This window comes from Haliotis rubra, unplaced genomic scaffold, assembly GCF_003918875.1.
Source record: "Haliotis rubra isolate DU_JTF1 unplaced genomic scaffold, ASM391887v1 Scf26, whole genome shotgun sequence".
NCBI lineage: Eukaryota > Metazoa > Mollusca > Gastropoda > Lepetellida > Haliotidae > Haliotis > Haliotis rubra.
The window spans coordinates 1,531,193-1,552,368 of NW_025766669.1; the positions used below are offsets into that span (position 1 = coordinate 1,531,193).

Sequence of the window (21,176 nt, forward strand, 5' to 3'; positions counted from 1 at the left end):
CAATCATTAACTATAGTCAGTACTTAATATAACTATCAATTGTTGACAGTGGTGGGTGTCCCCATTCATTATTGCTGAAGAATGTTACTCCATATGCCTATTGTCATTTTCATTTAAAACAAAACATTTTTAAACACTGTTTAACAGACACTTCAACATGTGAATTTCTGGAAAATGTTAAAACATCTGTAACCAACAGGAACTCTAGATAACTGGCTCTTCGACCAATTTAGTTCACATGTCAAAACATCATATAAATTCTCTTTGTAAAAGATGTAAAACCAACTTACTGAAATTGACCATAAAACACATTAAGGCGAGCAGAATAACTCCCAAAAAAACAGGTACCAACGTCTTTTCTAAGACACATTGTTGACTGTCAGCGTTGCCCCTCCATCCGTGAATAGATCATACACAGTGTTGATTGGCCTGGAATAGAAGGCATCACATATAGGCCACACATGTCAATAGGCTTCGTCTAGAACAACCTACAAACAATATCAGGGATAATTCTCTAAAATGTCTTAAGATGACATGTAAGGTGAGTTATTAACAGGATCTTGAAACGAGAAGACCCTTGAAAGTTACTCATTTCCTTCAAAATACAACATTCATATAACGAACATAATTATGGGTATAACACACTGTTTTGTGCCTACAGATTATAAACACGAACAGGATGTAAACATGAACATTGTGCAGAATGGAAGCCTTATTTCAGTACATTTAGTATAGAGCTGTTCAGGTTCACTCGTGCATAAAAAGTGTATTGTTGCTTGATTGTAAGGTGTTATTTATCAAATAGAGGCGACAAAATCTTCCCAAAATCTTTGCCAAAAGCAGAGTCGATTGTACAGTTGTGACTATATCATGTGCAGATATTTGTTTCAGCAGTATTACAGCTGTATGATGTTGTTTGTAAACAATTCGGGTCTGAACCAGATAATCCAGTGATTGTCACCATGCGATACTATGACAGAGCATGTGTTTATGACATAGTGATGATACCAGGTGTTCGCGAAAAGGTGAGCGTATCCTGCCCCACCGGTGGCACCCGTCATAAACATGCTAAGTCTGGTCATTTGTTCACCTGAAATAATTCGGGAACGCATGGTATAAGTCAAGAGAGGGAATTGCATCGGTCATCATTTTTGTCAGTGATGCATCAAACTTGGAAATTTCCTCCACATGTCTACCATAAAACTTCTTGAAAGCGCTACTGAGGCCTTGACTTTTGTAACCTTGATTAAACAACTTCTGAGCAACACGGAATAGATAGATAGATAGATATTCTTTATTTCCTCCATAAAATGAAGATTACATTTGTATGGTAAACAACAGTACAGAAAACTTTCTAATTATTAGTACTTATATTATACAGTAATATTCAACTGTGAAAGAACTGAAGGTATTTATGAGCATTGCCGGAGTATGCTCTCCCAACTGCGAACAGAGAGACTAATCATTACCATCAGTTCTGACCAAACATTATAATCCAGTACATCCTTACAGTGGTCAGGTATACCTCCGAGGAGGAATGACAGGAATACATCATCGTCTTCCATCCACATTTTAACAAAAATGTCTATGTCAAGAGTATCACAGATTCTTTCAAATAGAGAATTCCTTTCTACTAAGTTATACTGGCATGACATAAAAACATGTTTCATAATGTCGTGAGCAACTGTTCCGCATAGACATTCCTTTGATTCTATTGGAGTTGCACCAAGCCTTATAATTCTCGCAATGTCAGTGAAGTTCTGAGGTCGCTCTAAAGCGAGTATCCATAGTCTATGTTCTCGTCCTGATCTTATTGTTAGATATCTTGAGAGAGACAACCTTGTTCGTAGTACATTTACCAACTGCATTTGATCATATGTAGTTACCTTATCTTTGACTAGTTGCGACCAAGCATTTTTCTTCATAAACTTAGAATCACAAATGTAGTTACGGATTTCACTAAGCAGATTGTATTTGGAAACAAGCCGTAACATGTTAAAAACAGGTGATTTCATATCAAGCTTATTCTTGTATATCAGTGGTTCTTTACAGTGGCATTGGCCAAGGCGGGCTAAAAACATTTGTTTAAAGCTGTATCTTGTGTTGGCATTACAGAGTTTACCAAGGAGTAAGAGGCTTTGTTGATCTATATATCCTTGTAGGGATGTTATCCCGACTGTATCTCTACAATTTCATTTGGCATGTACTTATTAAAGCCTTGGACTTTCTTACAGAAGTAGCGCTGGATGATTTCTAGCATTTCATATTCTTTTAAGGGACAGTTTGCCCCAAACTGTACATCCATACAAACCACAAGGTAGAATCACACGATTCCAAATACGTACAGCTACTACTAGAGGATTCAAAACCGCCAAAGTAGAGGCCAGAGTCATAGTTCATATTTATCAATTTTCGTAGCTTTTCACAGACAAGTTTTGTTCTCTCCGTAGAACACTTAGTAGTGCTGATATGGACTCCAGCATAAACTACAGACCATTTAATAGGGAGATTAATTTCTCCAAGATACAGGTTAGCAGGTACGGATGCATTGCTACGTCCAAAGGTTACGGCAGCGCTTTTACCAACATTGTATTTTAGCTGCCACTTATTTGCATATAGTTCAGTCACCTTCAACAGTCTTTGGAGATCAGTTGGATTATTAGTGAGCAACGTTGTGTCATCAGCTAGCAATATTCCTGGGCACAAGACCTTGGCCCACGCCTTGTCTAATGTGAAATAGATCGGACTTAAAACCAGCAAAACTTACACATGAATGCATTGAACTATAGGATAGGCGTAGTATCCTCCAGAGTTTCCCAGTAATTCCAAGATTGTAGAGTTTGTAGAAAAGGCCGTCAAGCCAAACACGGTCAAATGCTTTCTCGTTATCAAGGAAAGCACAGTAGACGGGTGAATCCTTTTCGTTATAGTATGCAATACTTTCTACAAGAGTGAGAGCTGCTGTCTCAGCACTAAAGTCTTTTCTAAAGCCAAACTGGAAGTTGGGGAAACGTTATATTCTCAGCTGTCCACTTTTCAATTCTGTTAAGGAGCAATCTTTCAAACAGTTTGCTGAGAATCGACGTTAATGTTATTCCCCTGTAGTTGGAGGGGTCGAGTTTACTTTTACCGTGGCCTTTATGCAGGGGCAGAATATAGCCAACATTAAAAGCTTGTGGGATGTACTCGTATATGATGATATTGTTGAACAATGTCATGATATGCTTTATGAGGATCTACCTGCATACTTGACATGTTCATTAGCGAGTCCATCGGGCCCTGGAGCTTTGTTACTTTTTAGCCTTTGGACGACAGGCTATAATCTCGCTGAGATTGAATAGTTCATTCAGCGGTGAATACATGTCTCTTTCACATATATTTTACTTTTCTCAATACATTCAATATTTGATATTGACCGCTCGATTTCTCCAGCAAAGTGATTATCAAAGCTACTTTCCAAGTTTGGTACAGATAGATCCTTGAAGTACCGACCAAAAGTGTTACAGATATTTTCTGCATTATTGCCTGCAATGATTTTTGTATACTATACTCGTTACTAGACCTGTAGCTCGTTTATACCTTTTTGTAAGCTTAAAATATTCATGTACGTCTATTTCCGCTGCTTGATGGATTTCTTTCAGTCTATCATCTATGAGACTTTGTTTACACTGACGGTGTCTTTTTTCTAAAGATACGTTTAGCTTCTTTGTATCTAAGCGTAGTACACATTATTTCTGTCATGTACTTTCCCATTCTCGACCAGAATTTCCTTCTATTGCGCATATCATCATGCAGTTTATTTAGATTTTCTGCTTTCCAATATGGTTTCAGAAATGGTTGAAACCTTGATGACGGGATACTTATAGACGCACATGCATGTAGAATATCAGTTATGTGCTGATTGTACATTTCAATATACTACTCGGCATGGGACGAGGAATGAGGAAAGGTCGTGTATATCGTAACGAAAGTAGTTTTCAGTTTCAAACGAAAAGATCATGCGGTCGACATCAGATGCCTTTCTCCAGCTGAGCCTAGACCCACCATAAGACACGCATGGATAATCAATTTACAACACATACATGAATGGGTAAGTGATCAGACACATTGTATGATATGTTGGTATCAATGGTGTAGCCTATAACGTTGTGGATATAGTCATTGTTTATAAATACATAGTCTATCATTGTTCTCGTACTTGCACTTTGGTTGAGAACGTATATTTACATTTATCGTCTATGGGCACGACTGAATACAGGTCGCGTTCGTCAAGTACTCTCTGGAGACAGTGAGATCGAGTCCTCTTAGGCAACAAAGTGCCTAATGTCTGTGTTAAAGTCTCCAGTGAGTATGTACTTTGACCATACTGTGAATTATATATCATATAGGTTCATCACATAATGGAGTTGGTCGATATAAACACTATCCAGGACATTTGTGGAAGGTAGTCTTGTGCCAATAACGTAGGTAATACTACTGCTATGTTCTAGACTTACACCTAGCACCTGATCACTCTCGGGCGTATCTAGTATTGACACTCTGCACCAGTCACCTTTACGTACAAAAACACATATGCCGCCTGAGCCTCTGTGGTGGGTTGTTGCGTCACAGCTACACTTACAGTAGACATCGAAATCGTCATGAATTCCGTTCACGAATGATGAATTGTGTTCATTGAGCCAATGCTCGGTGACGAAGACGATGTCTGTGCTATTGAGACCGTGGTCCAGGGGTATATAGTTCGGTCTCTGGACGATGCGAGATAGACAAAGAATGACCAGGGCCAACTATAACAATCTTTATTTGTGTGATGGATGAAGTGACGGTGTACCTGCATACAAGAAATGAGAGTCTCTCAAGGAGTGACAGGTACACACTCGCACATTTAAAAACATGTACAATACAATTTAGGCCAATCATAACATTGTATAAATATTATAGTATTACTACATCAATGCACTGTACTGTACCAATAAATGTGGCAAGTCTAGATTTCTCAGCTTCTGAAAATGAAGAAAGTCTCAGGGTCTCCTTTTCGAGGTATATATATTTATTTTTTTTTTTTTACTCTGAATTTTTTTTCAGTAAAATATGTTCATTTCAGAGACTAGTTGTTAGTCTAATTGTCATGGGTGTATGTTGATTAATTAATTGTGGGCATGGTTTTCGATAATGGATTTATTAGCCAATAATATAGTTCGCCCGCCTTGGCCCGGCCTTGGCCCTGAGTTTTAGGCCATCCCGTAAGGGTAGCCGCTCCTCAACCGAAGACCCGGGTTCGATTCCCTACATGGGTACAATGTGTGAAGCCCATTTCTTGTCCCCCGCCGTGATATTGCTGGAATATTACTAAAAGCGGTAAAACCATATACACTCACTCTGGACCATGTGTAATAATATTTACTTTTGTCTTACTTCAACACCTGATCCTATTCTCTTTAAATAGCCCATATAGAAATTCAAAGAACATCAATACTTGTATAGAAGTATTAATAATGAGGGGGATGGATAACAATGTGCTATTGTAAGGATTCATTGTTCTACAACAAACTGAGCAAATTCTGTACGTACCATGTAACTTCTATACTCTTGGTCTCACAGTCCTTGAACCTTATTATTTTCCATTTCCGGATTGCCCTTTCTGCAATGCAAACGCCCTAAAATCAGCAAGTCTAGGTTTCCTCAAGTTCTGAATGACCCATCTCAAGTTGGGGCTTCTTTTTCAATTTGAATGGAACTATTTGTTTTCAATCAAAACTATATACGTGTATATATATGTCCATTCAGAACTCAAGGCATTGAGTCTGCAACTCCTACTTAGGACAGTAAACCTGATCAATTTCCCATGCATACCCCATCTCATAAAATTCCCAGTCCCAAACCCCTTGATTCTGACCATCTGTAATATTGTCCCACTTCAACACCTGATCTTATTCTAAAGAGTCCCAGTTTTGAAAACTGTTAATACTTATTTGTAATAATGAAGATGCCCAAATAGGATAGAACATAATGTGCACTCGTGAAGATACATGTTTCTACAACAAACTAAAAGCAAATTCACATGTAACAACTCTTATAGTCTGTCTGTTTATCCTCACAGTCACAGTTTCTGAACCACATTATTTCAGCCAATGCTAGAAAGAAGCAAGTCTAGATTTCCTGATTCCAAATCTCCATCTCACTGGGGCTTCTTTTCAATTCTAATGGAATTATTTGTTTCAATCACACACAAAAATAAATAAAAATAAATTTTAAAAAATATAATAATAAATATATACATGTATATAGACAAGGCATTAGTCTACAACTCCCTACCTAAGGACTGTAAACCTGATCACACTGAAATCGAAGTCCACTCTATACCCTCCATTACATACCTGTGCAAATATCTTCAGATCATACGTATTGTCATCATCAGCAAAATACACAACACCAGGCTGTATTTCAGGATCCAGGGTTTTCGTAACCATGACAACCCCGCATTTCTCTGTGATACACCTTTTATTTTTAACCTCTTGCCATCTCTCCCGCTCTGTGAGAAAGTTTAAGTGTGTACGACAACCCAGACTGGCTCAAGACGTTGGTGACCAGTTTTGTTTTTAATGATGAATCTCTATCACTATCCAATGAAAACTTGGCAAGTGAAGAAAAGTCTGCGACAACCTGGTCAATTAAGCTTTCTGCACACCGCGATAGTACGTAGGCGTTATGCAGGTGATGACAGGCATTGGCTTATCAAACACTCGAGTGCTGTCGTTCTCTTCCATTTGTTCTCTAGTTCCAGCCGAGGCATTTTCCAACAAACCTGAAACAAAGAAGGATTCTTGCATTAGTTTAAGACACTGATAATGCACACAAGAGTGTTGTCTGCCTGGATAAACACACAATTTGGTACACATGTCTGAAAGGTATGTTACGATTCTCTTGCATATCCCTTCAAACATTACCCGTGAAGATCCGGGTTAGAATATTGATCTTCAGTAACGTATGTTTGTCGTAAGAGGCGACTAACGGGATCGGGTGGTCAGGCTCGCTGACTTGGTTGACACATGTCATCGGTTCCCAATTGCGCAGATCGATGCTCATGCTGTTGATCACTGGATTGTCTTGCCCAGACTCGATTACTTACAGACCGCCGCCATATATCTGGAATATTGCTGAGTGCGGCGTAAAACTAAATTTACTCACCTCACCACTCCCTTCAAAATTCAATTTGTTATTCACGAAGATCACTGAGTATCGAATATTTATGGATTTTGCTCACCAAAGGATTTGTCATTTATCAAAGTGATAAATATCTATTGTAAAACATCCAAACCAGGCAAACTAATAGTCAACACTCCTAATGTGTGGTTGTGATTAATTAACATTGCTAACATAGTCAAAGAGAGGTCAAAGAATATATTTTGCTGTTGTTTCACTGAATATAATGAATGATACATCACAATATCTGAAGACCAATTCTAACCCAGATCTTCAGGGTTACCTGGTATTCAATGCAGGACAAAAGAAGTACCTCTCAAGTTTTACCCAGATAAGAAAACGCCATATAATTTGCAGGGCACTTAGGACCTAGTCTGGTTCTTGACTACTCATAGAAAAACAATGATCAATCATTAACTATAGTCAGTACTTAATATAACTATCAATTGTTAACAGTGGTGGGTGTCCGCATTCATTATTGCTGAAGAATGTTACTCCATATGCCTATTGTCATTTTCATTTAAAACAAAACATTTTTAAACACTGTTTAACAGACACTTCAACATGTGAATTTCTGGAAAATGTTAAAACATCTGTAACCAGTAACCAACAGGAACTGATGATAACTGGCTCTTCGACCAATTTAGTTCACATGTCAAAACATCTTATAAATTCTCTTTGTAAAAGATGTAAAACCAACTTACCGAAATTGACCATAAAACACATTAAGGCGAGCAGAATAACTCCCAAAAACAGGTACCAACGTCTTGAAGACCTTCTAAGATACATTGTTGACTGTCAGCGTTGCCCCTCCATCCGTGAATAGATCATACACAGTGTTGATTGGCCTGGAATAGAAGGCATCACATATAGGCCACACATGTCAATAGGCTTCGTCTAGAATGGAGTGAACCAAACATGAACATTGTGCAGAATGGAAGCCTTATTTCAGTACATTTAGTATAGAGCTGTTCAGGTTCACTCGTGCATAAAAAGTGTATTGTTGCTTGATTGTAAGGTGTTATTTATCAAATAGAGGCGACAAAATCTTCCCAAAATCTTTGCCAAAAGCAGAGTCGATTGTACAGTTGTGACTATATCATGTGCAGATATTTGTTTCAGCAGTATTACAGCTGTATGATGTTGTTTGTAAACAATTCGGGTCTGAACCAGATAATCCAGTGATTGTCACCATGCGATACTATGACAGAGGATGTGTTTATGACATAGTGATGATACCAGGTGTTCGCGAAAAGGTGAGCGTATCCTGCCCCACCGGTGGCACCCGTCATAAACATGCTAAGTCTGGTCATTTGTTCACCTGAAATAATTCGGGAACGTATGGTATAAGTCAAGAGAGGGAATTGCATCGGTCATCATTTTTGTCAGTGATGCATCAAACTTGGAAATTTCCTCCACGTGTCTACCATAAAACTTCTTGAAAGCGCTACTGAGGCCTTGACTTTTGTAACCTTGATTAAACAACTTCTGAGCAACACGGAATATATACAAGCCAGGCAGGATAATCATGATGACAGTCATAAATTGTACTGTAACGTGGCCAATGGTCATTGTCCTGACAAATTAATATTGTAACCGGGTCAAAAAAAGGTTTAGTTTGCACTTATCTTATGTTCTATACCCAGCTAACACACAATGTTTTGCAACGTTGTGAGAAGGTACATGTAGTAGATTGGTAACGTCATGACACAACGTTGTTACAACGTTAGTATTACGTCATTTTATAACGTTATCACAACATAATGTAACAACGTTGCAAGTTTACGTTGAGGAAACGTTATGCTTTGGGCTCCCCACAACGTTATAACAACGTTTCTTATAACTTGGAGTCGCGGTAAAGGTTTTGGAAAAACATTTCACCTTGAGATGCTGTCTTCACTATTTAGATAAAAGCTTCTGAAAACACAAGACCAATACAGCGTGCAAATTGATGAATACATATTGAAGTTAATTTCTACTTTATTTCATTTGTACTGTTCAGTACTGGGGAAACTATTCAACTATTAACATTAAGACCGCCTCCGTGGTGTAGTGGTTAGAGCGTTCGCCCGGAGAGCGGAAGGTCGCGGGTTCGATCCCCGACCGCTATTAACGTTAAGACCGCCTCCGTGGTGTAGTGGTTAGAGCGTTCGCCCGGAGAGCGGAAGGTCGCGGGTTCGATCCCCGACCGCGTGCACATACACTTACACACGCATGCACGTCGTCATATGAGCGAAATATTCTCAAGCACGACGTTAAACCCAATTTCACCTCACCATTAACGTTTATTAGAGTGAGTGAGTTGAGTTTTACGCCGCACTCAGCAATATTCCTGCTATATGGCGGCGGTCTGTAAATAATCGTGTCTGGACCACGTTAATTAGACCATTAAGACAACGTAAAAAACAGCATCAAATAACGTGAAATTGTTAGCTGGGTAATGATTGATACATCTACTGCTGACTTGCAATTGTATCTGTGACCCAGTATTCGTGATGTGCATCACATTCGGCTTGTGTATATAGTGGATTCGTTGCAGCCAATTCTAGTTCTTGTACACGTCGTAAATGAATGAACGAATCATCTTTATTAAAGTTTCCTTAAATAACTTCGGAGAGTGACATACATTCGATATTCTTCAATACAAACATATTTACATTATATAGAGAAATTCACAAACCATATATTTACATGATCTTGGTGATAAGTCACTACCTATAGATAAATCAGTGACTGTAGGTTCTAGGCCAGGGCCTAGATTTCCGAAGCTCTCTTAGCGATAAGATAGTCGTAAGTGCCATACATTAAATTAACTTACGACTATCTTACCGCTAAGAGAGCTTCGAAAATCTAGGCCCAGGAGCTTACACGTGATATGAATTCAATTTATCCCAACTGTCAAGGCTCATATTCTCTACACCAAGGGGCGGTAGGGTAGCCTTGTGATTAAAGCGTTGGCTCGTCACGCCGAAGACCCGGGTTCGATTCCCCACATGGGCACAATGTGTAAAGCCCATTTCTGGAGTCCCCCGCCATGATATTGCTGGAATATTGCTAAAAGCGGCGTAAAACTAAACTCAGTCGGTCAGTCTACAACAAATGTTATACTGCCCGGTAAAGTCATCCTAATGCACAGTCTTCAATCCACATGTACTGTTCGAGAATTGGTGTGTTAAATAGATGCACATAAAGGGTGTTCCTTGCAAAAAGCTAATGCTGTACAATATAATTGGTGTTCTATTATATCATTGCACTCTGCGTCACATATTAAACACTGTCCAGATGTTATTGGTAGCATTCCTAGTTTTACAAGTGCATACACATGTCTGATTGGAATATTGTATAAAATACACACATTCCAAAGTCAATGTGGTACAAGTTTACCGGGGAATCTATAGAATCTGTTCAATTGAGGGCAATCCAGCGGGCATGTGCACCAACGAGCGTTTATGTTCTGTTATCTTGGTCCATATAGTTTTGTTCCACGCCTCCTTGGGTGGAAACTGGTTAGTTTTCATAATGTGATCAATTGTATTCCATAATTGATATTTCCTTGCTACATTAAGCAGATCATGTGTTACAGACTCACTTTTGTAACTGTCTGTTACATATTGAGCACACTTGAACAGAATGCATTTTTAAAGGCATATCTGTTATTGCTTCTGCATTAGCTTCCAAGAAACTTCAGCTCCATTTTGTCATAGTTCACAGTCTTGAATATGTCAAATGTTATTTGTTTCTGTCCGGGGCATATTTGACCACAGTTCACTCGCACAGAAGGCACATGAAATTATTACACTTATGTTTATACAACAGACCGGGTTTAGACCACCAGGTCTCAGCCCAATATCTCTGAGGGAGTTCAAGTTGTTTCTCTTAGCACAAGATCTCGTGCTCCTTTTATGCCAGATGCTGATACTTAACAGGGGTGTATAGCAGGTACGTATCATCATGTTCAAGAACTCCGTTAAATCTTTTAAGAGCACATCGCTAGTAAAATAAATGTCATTGGGTCCGGTCCTGGTGATTATCTCTTTTGTAAGCATTGTTTTCAACGTTTTAGTTCACCTATTTCAATGTCCGAGAACAGTATCATCATCTAGTAGTGGTATCTTTGAGATGCGGTTTATTCTAGAGTCCGTCTTAGTACGAAAGTCGTTATCAAACTCCGACCGTTCAGTAGGTGATAGATAGATAGCCCACAAGTTGCACACTTCTGATGGTGTATTGCAGCAACGTCCTTTGTATTTCACGTGTCAACTTACAGTCTTAGTATGGTGTCCTCCCATTCCGCAGACAGCCAGTTCGCAGACACCTTAAAACAACAACATTTACGGTTCAATGAACAGATGAGCAACTACCTGTTACCTACACATTATAATGGAATAGTCCAAATAAAAACACAAGAAAAAAAATCTAATATTTATTTGATAACAAGAATATAATATTTTTCAAAAAACAATGCATAATAGTAGCACAGTAGCTTCAAGTAGATATATCTTTGACATAGCAATATTTTTCTGTATTTATAGATCTAATTAAAGCTTAGTTATAGCAAGTCCAGTAAAGTTCATGTCTTGTTAGCCAAGTTTTATGAGGTTGGCCACCGCATCTAGGAACTGAAGAGGAGTTTTCTCGCCGCGACTCAGTGTGTCATTGAGCCTCAGGATCCTGTTGTCGATCTCTCTGTAGACTCGCTTGCTCCTCCGACTTGGAGGAGCAGCCCCAAAGTCGAGTTGTCTCAGCTTGGCTCTGTCAGCCATCTCGATGCTCCCGAATTACTTCCACAAAGCGAAATATGTTGGGGTGGCGGTGTGGAAGAGATCTGTTCATCCGACTGTGGAAACCTTCCAAGTTGTTGTTGGTCCTTGGTCCTACAGTGTTGTGATGGTTCCAAAGTGACAGTGGGAATCGGGCGTCATAGTCCACCCATGTGACGACCATGTAATCCTTGAAGTCCTCAATGCGGTCAGAGGCTAGGGAGGAGTCCATGGCATCAATCCAGGTGTCTTGACCCTGATCTTGTGGCAATAAGGCAAGGGCAGCTGCTCTCCTGATGAAAACACTATATGATCTTGTCTTGTTCTCCATCAGAAAGAAGAAGGAAACGACGTCCATCACTTGTCTCTGTCCAACTGTCTTCCAAATCCACTTCTCGGAGGGTGGTAGGTAACGCTGGCATGGTCTTGTGGCGGTGTCTGTACAGAGAACTGCTGACGCTGGTGAAAGATGGAAGAACGTGTAGGTTGTCTTCCTCCTCTACTGACAGCTGCTCTGTGTACAAGGTCTGCATCTGTGTTGTCTCCTCTCTAGCTCGCTTGCGCAGTTCACTGACAAACTTTTGCTTGGAGCCGTCAGCTGGTGCATGGTTGTTCTCTGTCTGTGTTCGAAGGAAGTCTCCGACAGTTGAACACCTCCCCGTGCAGGTCTTGACGATGCATCTCCAGAGGGTGCAGGTCTGTCTGACCTTATTTCTGGTGTAAACATAACCATCCAGAACAATTTGAGGGTCCCCTCTCTGTGACAACAGATACTCAACTCTCCGCACTCCAGCCATATTGATATCGAACAGATATGCTTTTCACCATTTTATATATTTGTTGAGTCAAATTTAAAATTAGTCTATTGATAAAATTAATTAATTAATCCTTGTTTTTAAAAACAGATGTAAAACTCTCTTAAGATCTTTCCTCATACAAAGATCAATTTTTACTAAAAACAAAGTGAGGAGAGAAGACAGATTATCATTAATCGGCGACCAAGTTCTGTGTAAACACAGTGACAAACCTCTATTCGATAGTAATTGATAGTAAAAACAACTTCGAGAAGAGAAAACAGATTATCATTTAATCACAACAAAGTTTTATTTACACTCAACCAAACCAAGCTTCTCAATAACGAACCTCAGCCTCCTCCACTCACTAGACTGTGGACTGTTCCATTATACCCGTAGGTGTTACCCTAATTAACCTTCTTGCTGAGTGTCTGCCAACTGGGTGTCTGTCAAATGGGTGTCTGTCAAATGGGAGATAACTCTTAGTATAAGTAACACCCACGCCTTCAAAGCCATGAGTATATTCCTAATTCAAACCTGCCTTCTAGGTTGACCCCACATAACCTACTGGTACAAATATAATTTTTTAAAAACAACACTTGACATGAAACAAAAGAGAAAAAGAAAACAAAATACCAAACAAACCACCCCCTAACACTTCTGTCAAAATTCAAAATTCAAAATTCACACAAAAATTATGCAACCGTAAGGCCTCCTTCCGGATGCCATATCTTTCGGTCAAATCACCCCTCTTCTTCTTCTTCAGTTATGTGCTTTGGAGGTCGCCTTCGCCTGTTGGCATTTCGGCAGAACTATCCCGCCTTGGGATGCGTGGGGAATCACCCCTCTTTCGATCAAACACTAAATATCCTGGCGGGCCCGTGGGCTAAGAACGCTTTATGTCGGAAAGCGCGCGTAAAATCTCCAAATCTAAAAGTGAGGCCTAACCCACAATACTGACTATAATTATCGTCCTTTTGGCTCAAAATCGGACCGATGAATTGCAATCTAACTCGAAAACTACTAAACATAGAATACTCAATGAAACACTGATCATAATAATAACATCAGACCAACTCTGTGATTTATCTTCAGAATTTATGACCTAAAAATAAAAAAGTTGTTTAACTAACTATCATTAAAATTTGTACACAGTTCACTATTTGTTACGAGGGAGGACTGCAAAGGGAGGAACAGCCAGGTGTACGCGAAGCACGTGCAGAAGTGCCGACAAAGTCATTGATTCATTAACATGTGCTGTGCCGTCTCCATCCTTTTTTGCACACCTGGACGGGCTTTGTGTTGTAATCTGCTGATTTCCTTCACAGAATATTTCAAATTCAAATGTTCGTGGAACCACAGTACTTGTAAGAATCCACGTAGTTAAGACTCATGGTACAACAGCTGAACTGAACAAGTGAACGAGCAATCCCTTCCTTCCTGACATGCACAATCTTAGATTTATCAATATTAATAGAGAGTCTCCACTTATATAACACCAACTTGTAACAACGTTCAGCATTCTCTAACACTTTTCCCTTGTGGGGGCGATTACAACAATATCATCAGCATATATAGTAAAATTGAAATAAACATATCATCTACAACAACACAATCTGTAAGATCGTCGATCTCTTGATCCAGGTCATTTATGTACAGGGAGAATAGAGTTGGTGACATCATGCAACCTGCTTCACACCAGTGTTAACGGTAAAAAAAAAGTGGGGTAAGGTATTTGTTGATTCCAACAGTACTGGTCGTGTTCTGGTTTAGAGACTACATCGGGGCAAATTTCTTCCCGCCAATACCAGCTTTCCGTAGCTTCAACAAGAGGCAGTTCCTGTCCACATTGTCGAAAGCCTTCTATAGATCAATACAACATGTAAAACTTCCACACATAGAGTCAAACCGCGACTTCTGTATGGTATGCAGAGAGTATATGTGATCGAAGGAGCTTCTATCCTTCTGTTATAGTGACTAATTCAGGACAGCCATCGTCCAAATATTTAAAAAGCCCAAAACTATGTACTTAAGACATGTGAGACTTTATTGTAAAATATATATGACGCTAACCTGTATTCTTAATCACTACTGTACATACTTACCACTACCGCATTGTACATTGACTTGTCAGCCTATTATTTATTGTATAAGACATTTATAACCTTAATTGGTAATCCCCTTTGGCCGTGTCTGCCATCACATCAACTGGTCAAGGAAGTGCTATTGTTTTTCTGTCTGTCCATTGATGAGTCGTCGCCTGTCCATTGTTGTCAAAACTGTACATATACTTAGTATGCTCACATCTAGACGGTGAAGGGTACGAGTCCGGGATGCCAACTGTCTGTATGTAGGGACGATCACAAGCAGGGTAATGCCGCTCGTAGGAAACGCCCTGGGGTTGAGCAGGTACTCCGCTCGCCACATTTATGTCTTGTGTATTTGTTTGTCATGTAACTAAAGAATTTTGAGCTCAATGTATTCCTTCGTCTTGTCAACGTATTGTACGTACACCTCATCTTAAACATGAGCTAATTCCCCAGTCGACACGTATCTACGCGTTGACACTTCCTACAACCATTCTGAGCATCCGATATAGCAAGTTACTTGAGTCTAGCCACTTGGATACTGATTTAAGATTTCACAATATATTTTACATGGCACAGAAATGAGAGATATTCCACGATATAACAAAGGTAAACGAAGATATGTATCACTCTTGACAAACGTCCAGCTTGTAGGCGCTGTTCCTGTATCAAAACAGAAACTAAAGAAATTAAAAATGTTAAACATACAATTCAAGAGGCCTCCCTATCAACGTTTTTGCTATACACATGAGGGTGTAGCATTGGGCATTCTGTTGTCTTTGGGTAAGTCCCCATGGTCCCTAGTATGGTGATCTACCTTCAGTTGTTGGCGACCTATAGCCTGTTTTTATATTGTATTGTCTTCGTGAATAAAGTAGTTTTACATTTACAAGCTAGTATTAGATTCCATCTGTGATACTCTAGTTATTTTACAGTCCGTCAATGACTGATTATTTAGTAACTTCTATTTATTGTGTACGTAAAACCTTTCTCGGCACTATATGGCAGTGATATTTCCGAGGTGACGTTAAATTTTAACTCACTCACTCACTGTTGTCTTTGGTAATTGCCTTTCGTCTCCAAAAGAACTTACCATGCTGTGTAAGTGTAATGATAATCAGTAACTAGGATTGCCTCCTGGGCAATTCTGACGGTCTTCAGACTTCCCCTATACACCCCCGTGGCTACCTTCACTTGTACTGTTGCTTTGGACGCCAGCTGGACCGTTCATTTTAACCCTCGGAGTTACGGGTGTTGAAGTGTATTGAAGTGCTAGAAAGCGTCCAAAACGCAGGCTAAACATGTTTTTGAGACGAGAGCGGATCGGTGAAATGCAGCCGGGGTCGCGGGGTCATGTACCTTTTAAATAGTTCCCATAGAAGATATAGTTCTCTCTTTAACATCGGGTAGCTCCGCCATCCTTGGGTCTACGGTCCAAACGATTAGAGCTCTGGTATCACCATGACCCTAGCTATCTGACGCATACACGTATGTGCATATACTGCTCTTGTGAAAAAAAACCCATAGATTTATGTGTATATAGTGCATTTGTTAAACACCCATTCAAAACAAAAATTGAAACAAAACTCATATCTGACTCTTATCTGTACTTACAATGTTTATTCATGCAAACTTATTATCGATGCTGTATGGCTAGGATAATGCCGATGTAACGTAAAGGCCAATTCAAGGGAAACTATTTCTTTGGGCATGGGATGACTTCCAGCTCAGATTTGACAGCTCCTTGTCATTGTCAATTACATCTGGCGTTGAAATTCACATCGTCTCCCGTATTTGCACGTGAACCACGCTTTGCAGTGGTAGTCTTTTTATAGGAGATATCTGTTCTCCCGCGTGAGCGCTTTTATCTGATAGTGAACGACCTGTGGGATGTTTATCTGTATCATAAATTGCAACTGTGTAATGAGACTAACAAATTGTCTGCTTTTAAATTTCATGTTATTACTTTTCTGTTTTTCAATGACAACGTAATGAATAGATGTTTTTTAAATAAAACTCATTTTGACTCTGTACTTACAATGTCTATTAATGCAGAATAAAGCTGTCTTTTGCAGTATTCAAGAACATTCCATGAAATATCACCAAATTAACTGACCGGTTCAGGCTGATATTCAGTCATAGTATAAAGAAATATGTTATGAAGGCTCACAGCAAACTGTCTATAAAACAAACATTTTGAAAATATACATCTTCTCTGCTGAGGAGTATCAAATGTGCGTTTATGTGCTGGATTCCTGCAATCATGATGATGTAGCAGAACGGGTTTGCGCGATCCTGGCACAGTCAAGCTGATAAACAAACTGCTGGAGTCCCAGTTGTTACTTAAAGCGCATTGCTTTTGGGGCACTGGAATACCAGGAAGCGGCGACTGTTGCTAGATTTTACTGGCGCTTCCTGTGATATGAGATAACTGACTGAAGGAAGCGACATTAAAATCTAGCAACACTCGCTGCTTCCTTGAGTTAGTTTTCTCACAACTGAAAAAATGCGAAATCCTCATGTCCCTCACTGTTTGGGGCGTAATTGTGGCGTAACTATTGACTTTTACATAATAATAGTGTGAAGCAAAATTGTTCCACATTTTATTGTCTACAGTTTGGTACCTTCAAAAAGAAAATCCATTGTGTTTTCGCAGAGCTGTGAACCCTATAAAAATGCGTTTTGCCAAATATTGACCAACTTCCAAGGGTTATAACTCCGACACTATTCAAGATATCGACATGCATTGAACAACCTAAGTAGTCCGGAGTGTGGGCTTTAAAATGATATATAGAACACTATTGTACTATTTGCCGTTCAGGAGCAGAGGATTGTAAAACAGAGGCACCGTCAAAAGGTGCGGAAATGTGCGAAATCGCGAAGGCCGTGTTTGCGTCGTAATGGTGACGTTATTATTGATTTTTACATAACCATGATGTGAAGCAAAAATGTTTCCCATTCAATTACCTAGAGGTTGGTACTTAGAATGGAATCAACTGATTTTTCGCAGAGTTGAGACCTTTTTCTTAACCCTATGAAAACGCGTCTTAAAAAATTCACCAACTTTCAAGGGCGATAACTCCAAAACCATTCAAGATATCGACATGCCTTGAACAAATTAAGGTGTCCAGAGTATAGGCTTCCTAGCGGTGTATCGAACGCGATTGTACTATATGCCGTTCTGGAGAAGAAGATTTTTAAAGACAGGCACCGTCAAATCGTGAAAATCGGCAAAAAATTCAGATTTTTCAAAATAGCGGAAAATTTGACCTGCCGGCCAACTTCCGGTATGTGTTGAATCGACGGGGAATGATGTTGTCTACATTGAGTGAAAATTTGGTCAATCTACCTCTTATAGTTTTTGAGTTATTCAGGTGCAAAGATTTCGACATTTTGGGTTGTCTGCCCTTACCGGAAGCCGGAAGTCGGGATTTTGTCGACATTGTATCAATTTCAGTATACAGGCTATCATCCCTGAAAGTTTCATGCAAATCGACCCAGCGGTTAGGTCAGGGGAGCGGGTACAAAATCGGTACAAATAATAATAATAATAACATTCGGATAAGAACAGTAGGTCTTCCAGACTTTCGTCTGAAGACCTAATAAATACATCTGAGCGTTTCGGGGTTCTACGTCACCTACACTGGTACCCTGTTAACCATATATACTCACCAACAATGAAAACGCACAATTTAAAAATACAGATTACTAAAAGCACGTGTAAGGTATTGATATTTTTTGAGTAGATAATAACAGATGGACGACTGACAAAAACAACAACACAGAAAAGTTCCACAGTCAGAAAGGATCAAACACACGTGGGGTCAAATCGAAAAGTTAATATCACGTGTGACCGCCATTTGCATTGACACATGTAGTGCAACGTCTCCTCATTGAGTCAATAAGCGTCCGAATAGAGTTCTGGAGGGTGGCATTTCACTTCTGCAGTAGTGCAGCCTCAAGTTCCCGGATGTTTCGCATCTGTTGTCGCCGCGAAAGATTTTGACCAATTTCGTCCCACAAGTGCTCAGTTGGGGATTCATCTGGCGACAGTGCTGGCCAATGAATTACCTGGATGTGTTGCTGGGCCAGATACTGCATGCAAAGTCTAGCTATGTGTGCCCGTGCGTTGTCCTGTTGAAAAGTATGGACATCGTGATGGTGATTGAAGAATGATACGACGTGATTCTGAAGAATCTGGTCACGGTAGTAAAGGGCATTAACTCTCCCTTGACAGACATGAAGGCAGTCCTGTGATTGTAACTTATTCCACGCCAGACCATGGCACTCCCACCACCCCAACGGTCTGTCTGAACCAAACACACATCAGCATAACGTTCACCACGTCTATGCCAAACACGTAATCGGCCGTCAGCATTACGTAGATGAAGACGTGACTCGTCAGTGACTACCAGACCATGTCATTGTTGTAACCTGTACTGAACAAGCCTGTTAGCCTATTGTATACGCTTATTACGGTGTCTGTCAGTCAGAATTGGTCCAACGTAAGGACATCGAGCATGGAGCCCTGTAGCGTGTAGACGGCGTCGCATGGTGTCAGGTCTGATGACCCCACGTCGACCTTGAACTAGTGCAGTAGTCCTGGCAGTCGGCAGTGTTCGATCACGGACATGGTCAAGGTCAATATGGCGATCCTGACGGGGCGTCGTGATACGTTGTTGCCAAGGTCGTGGAAGGTCATGGGTGCTGCCTGTCTGCTGATGTCGTCTATGAAGCCTAACGATGGTGGAGTGGCCAAGTCCAAGTTGTCGAGCAATATCCCTGCTGCTGGTGCCAACCTGAATCTTGCCTAGTGCACGTTAACTACAGTGAGGTGTTAACCTCGGCATCTCTGTCCTCTTTTCACAATCGTTAGTGAAGCAATGAGAATCGTTTCTCATACACCTGCTTTTAATGTCACAGTCAGCATGATTTCAGAATTAAATCCACGCTTTTTTCATGGCTTGGCTGCATGTTGATGCGTTTTGGAATTAAGAGTCATACTGTGAACAAGCATTTTTTCAACTAGACATGCCCTTCGACCGTATGTTAGTCATAGTCATTGATCATTGTCATGCTGAAATCTATCGAGACGAAAATATGGACAATTTTAGACTGGTGCGTTTTCAATGCTGGTGAGTATATTTGCTCCATATGTAGGAGACATGTGACAATGAAGTAGTATAATATTTACATGTTGCTCTAAGTCATACATTCACTTCATATGTTGTATGAATAGCTTCATACATATTAAGCGCATAAGAACATCTTATGTCAATATTCTATCAAAACAAATACAACAACACTTTCATACAACAACACTCTAACTCGTCCTTGAGTAAACCTTCAAACTGTCATGGGCAAAATCCGCCATTTTCTGTCCATATTTTCCTTGGAAATGAAAATAGATTATTTCATGTGTGAGTCACTTTTACAGAGCGAATGAACACAGAAAGCTTACTACGTGTACCTGACTGCATTTATGTTGCTGGTGAGGTTCAATTTTGCGTTTGCACTGTCTGATTTGTTATTCATGTTATAATTATGTTCATCTTTGGGGCATCCCAACATCATGGAGTATAATGTGTATTTATTAATCTATCAAAGCACAAAAACGAATTATCTGTTTTACTTCACTGTCAGGGATTATTTTGGAATTTATCTGATTTAGGGCCCTAGGCCCATACAGTTAGAAATGAGTGGGGCACCCTTGAAGAGCAACCTCCTCGTGGTGGGTGCTGGGTAACGCTAATAGCTCTTCGCCCCCGTATGGACCCGGGGTAGAATGTGTCCACAGCACCCCATTGCTGGTTGTAAGAGGCGACTGAATTAGGCAACTTGTTTCCCGTGGGTTGCGCCACTGTGTCGGTGGAGGAAGGGTTTTCTGGTGGATGAGTCACTGGTTCCAGGAACAGCGTTCCTTTGCCCAACACACTACTTCATCTCTGACTTCATCTAGACGGTTGGTAGAATGGTCCCGAGCCGAGCCCTGTGTTACGACTACGTGATGCTCTTAACTTGTTGTTTTTTGCAGGCTTGGCCAAAAAAATTTGAACTAATAATTACAAATGCATAATTTCATGTATGATTTTGCCTAGAGTCGTATGCCCAGAAGGCGGTGACTCATGGGCCAATCTGGTGGAAAAACTATTCTTTTGGTATTTCTGCTCGAGTGTATCATCCGGGTATCATTGGTGCTGCAAGTCGGAGACCCACTTGTTTTTAGCATTGTCCTTGTGATACTCAGTGGTGGGTGGGGAGCTCGGATGACGAACCATATTACACTAACTGTGGCTTATGAACATAGTATTAGCCCTATAAAAACCAAACGT

At 40.1% G+C, this 21,176-nt stretch overlaps 1 protein-coding gene across 1 annotated transcript in view; it reads right to left on the reverse strand.

The window, feature by feature from the left end:
* LOC124279993 (galactosylgalactosylxylosylprotein 3-beta-glucuronosyltransferase 2-like) overlaps window positions 1-11,966 on the reverse strand; it is a 28,292-nt gene extending 16,326 nt beyond the window's left edge. The window contains 2 exon segments of the mRNA XM_046715872.1: window positions 6,689-6,805; window positions 11,789-11,966. Coding sequence (XP_046571828.1) covers window positions 6,689-6,805; window positions 11,789-11,966 — 295 coding nt within the window.
* Window positions 11,967-21,176: the final 9,210 nt, after the last annotated feature.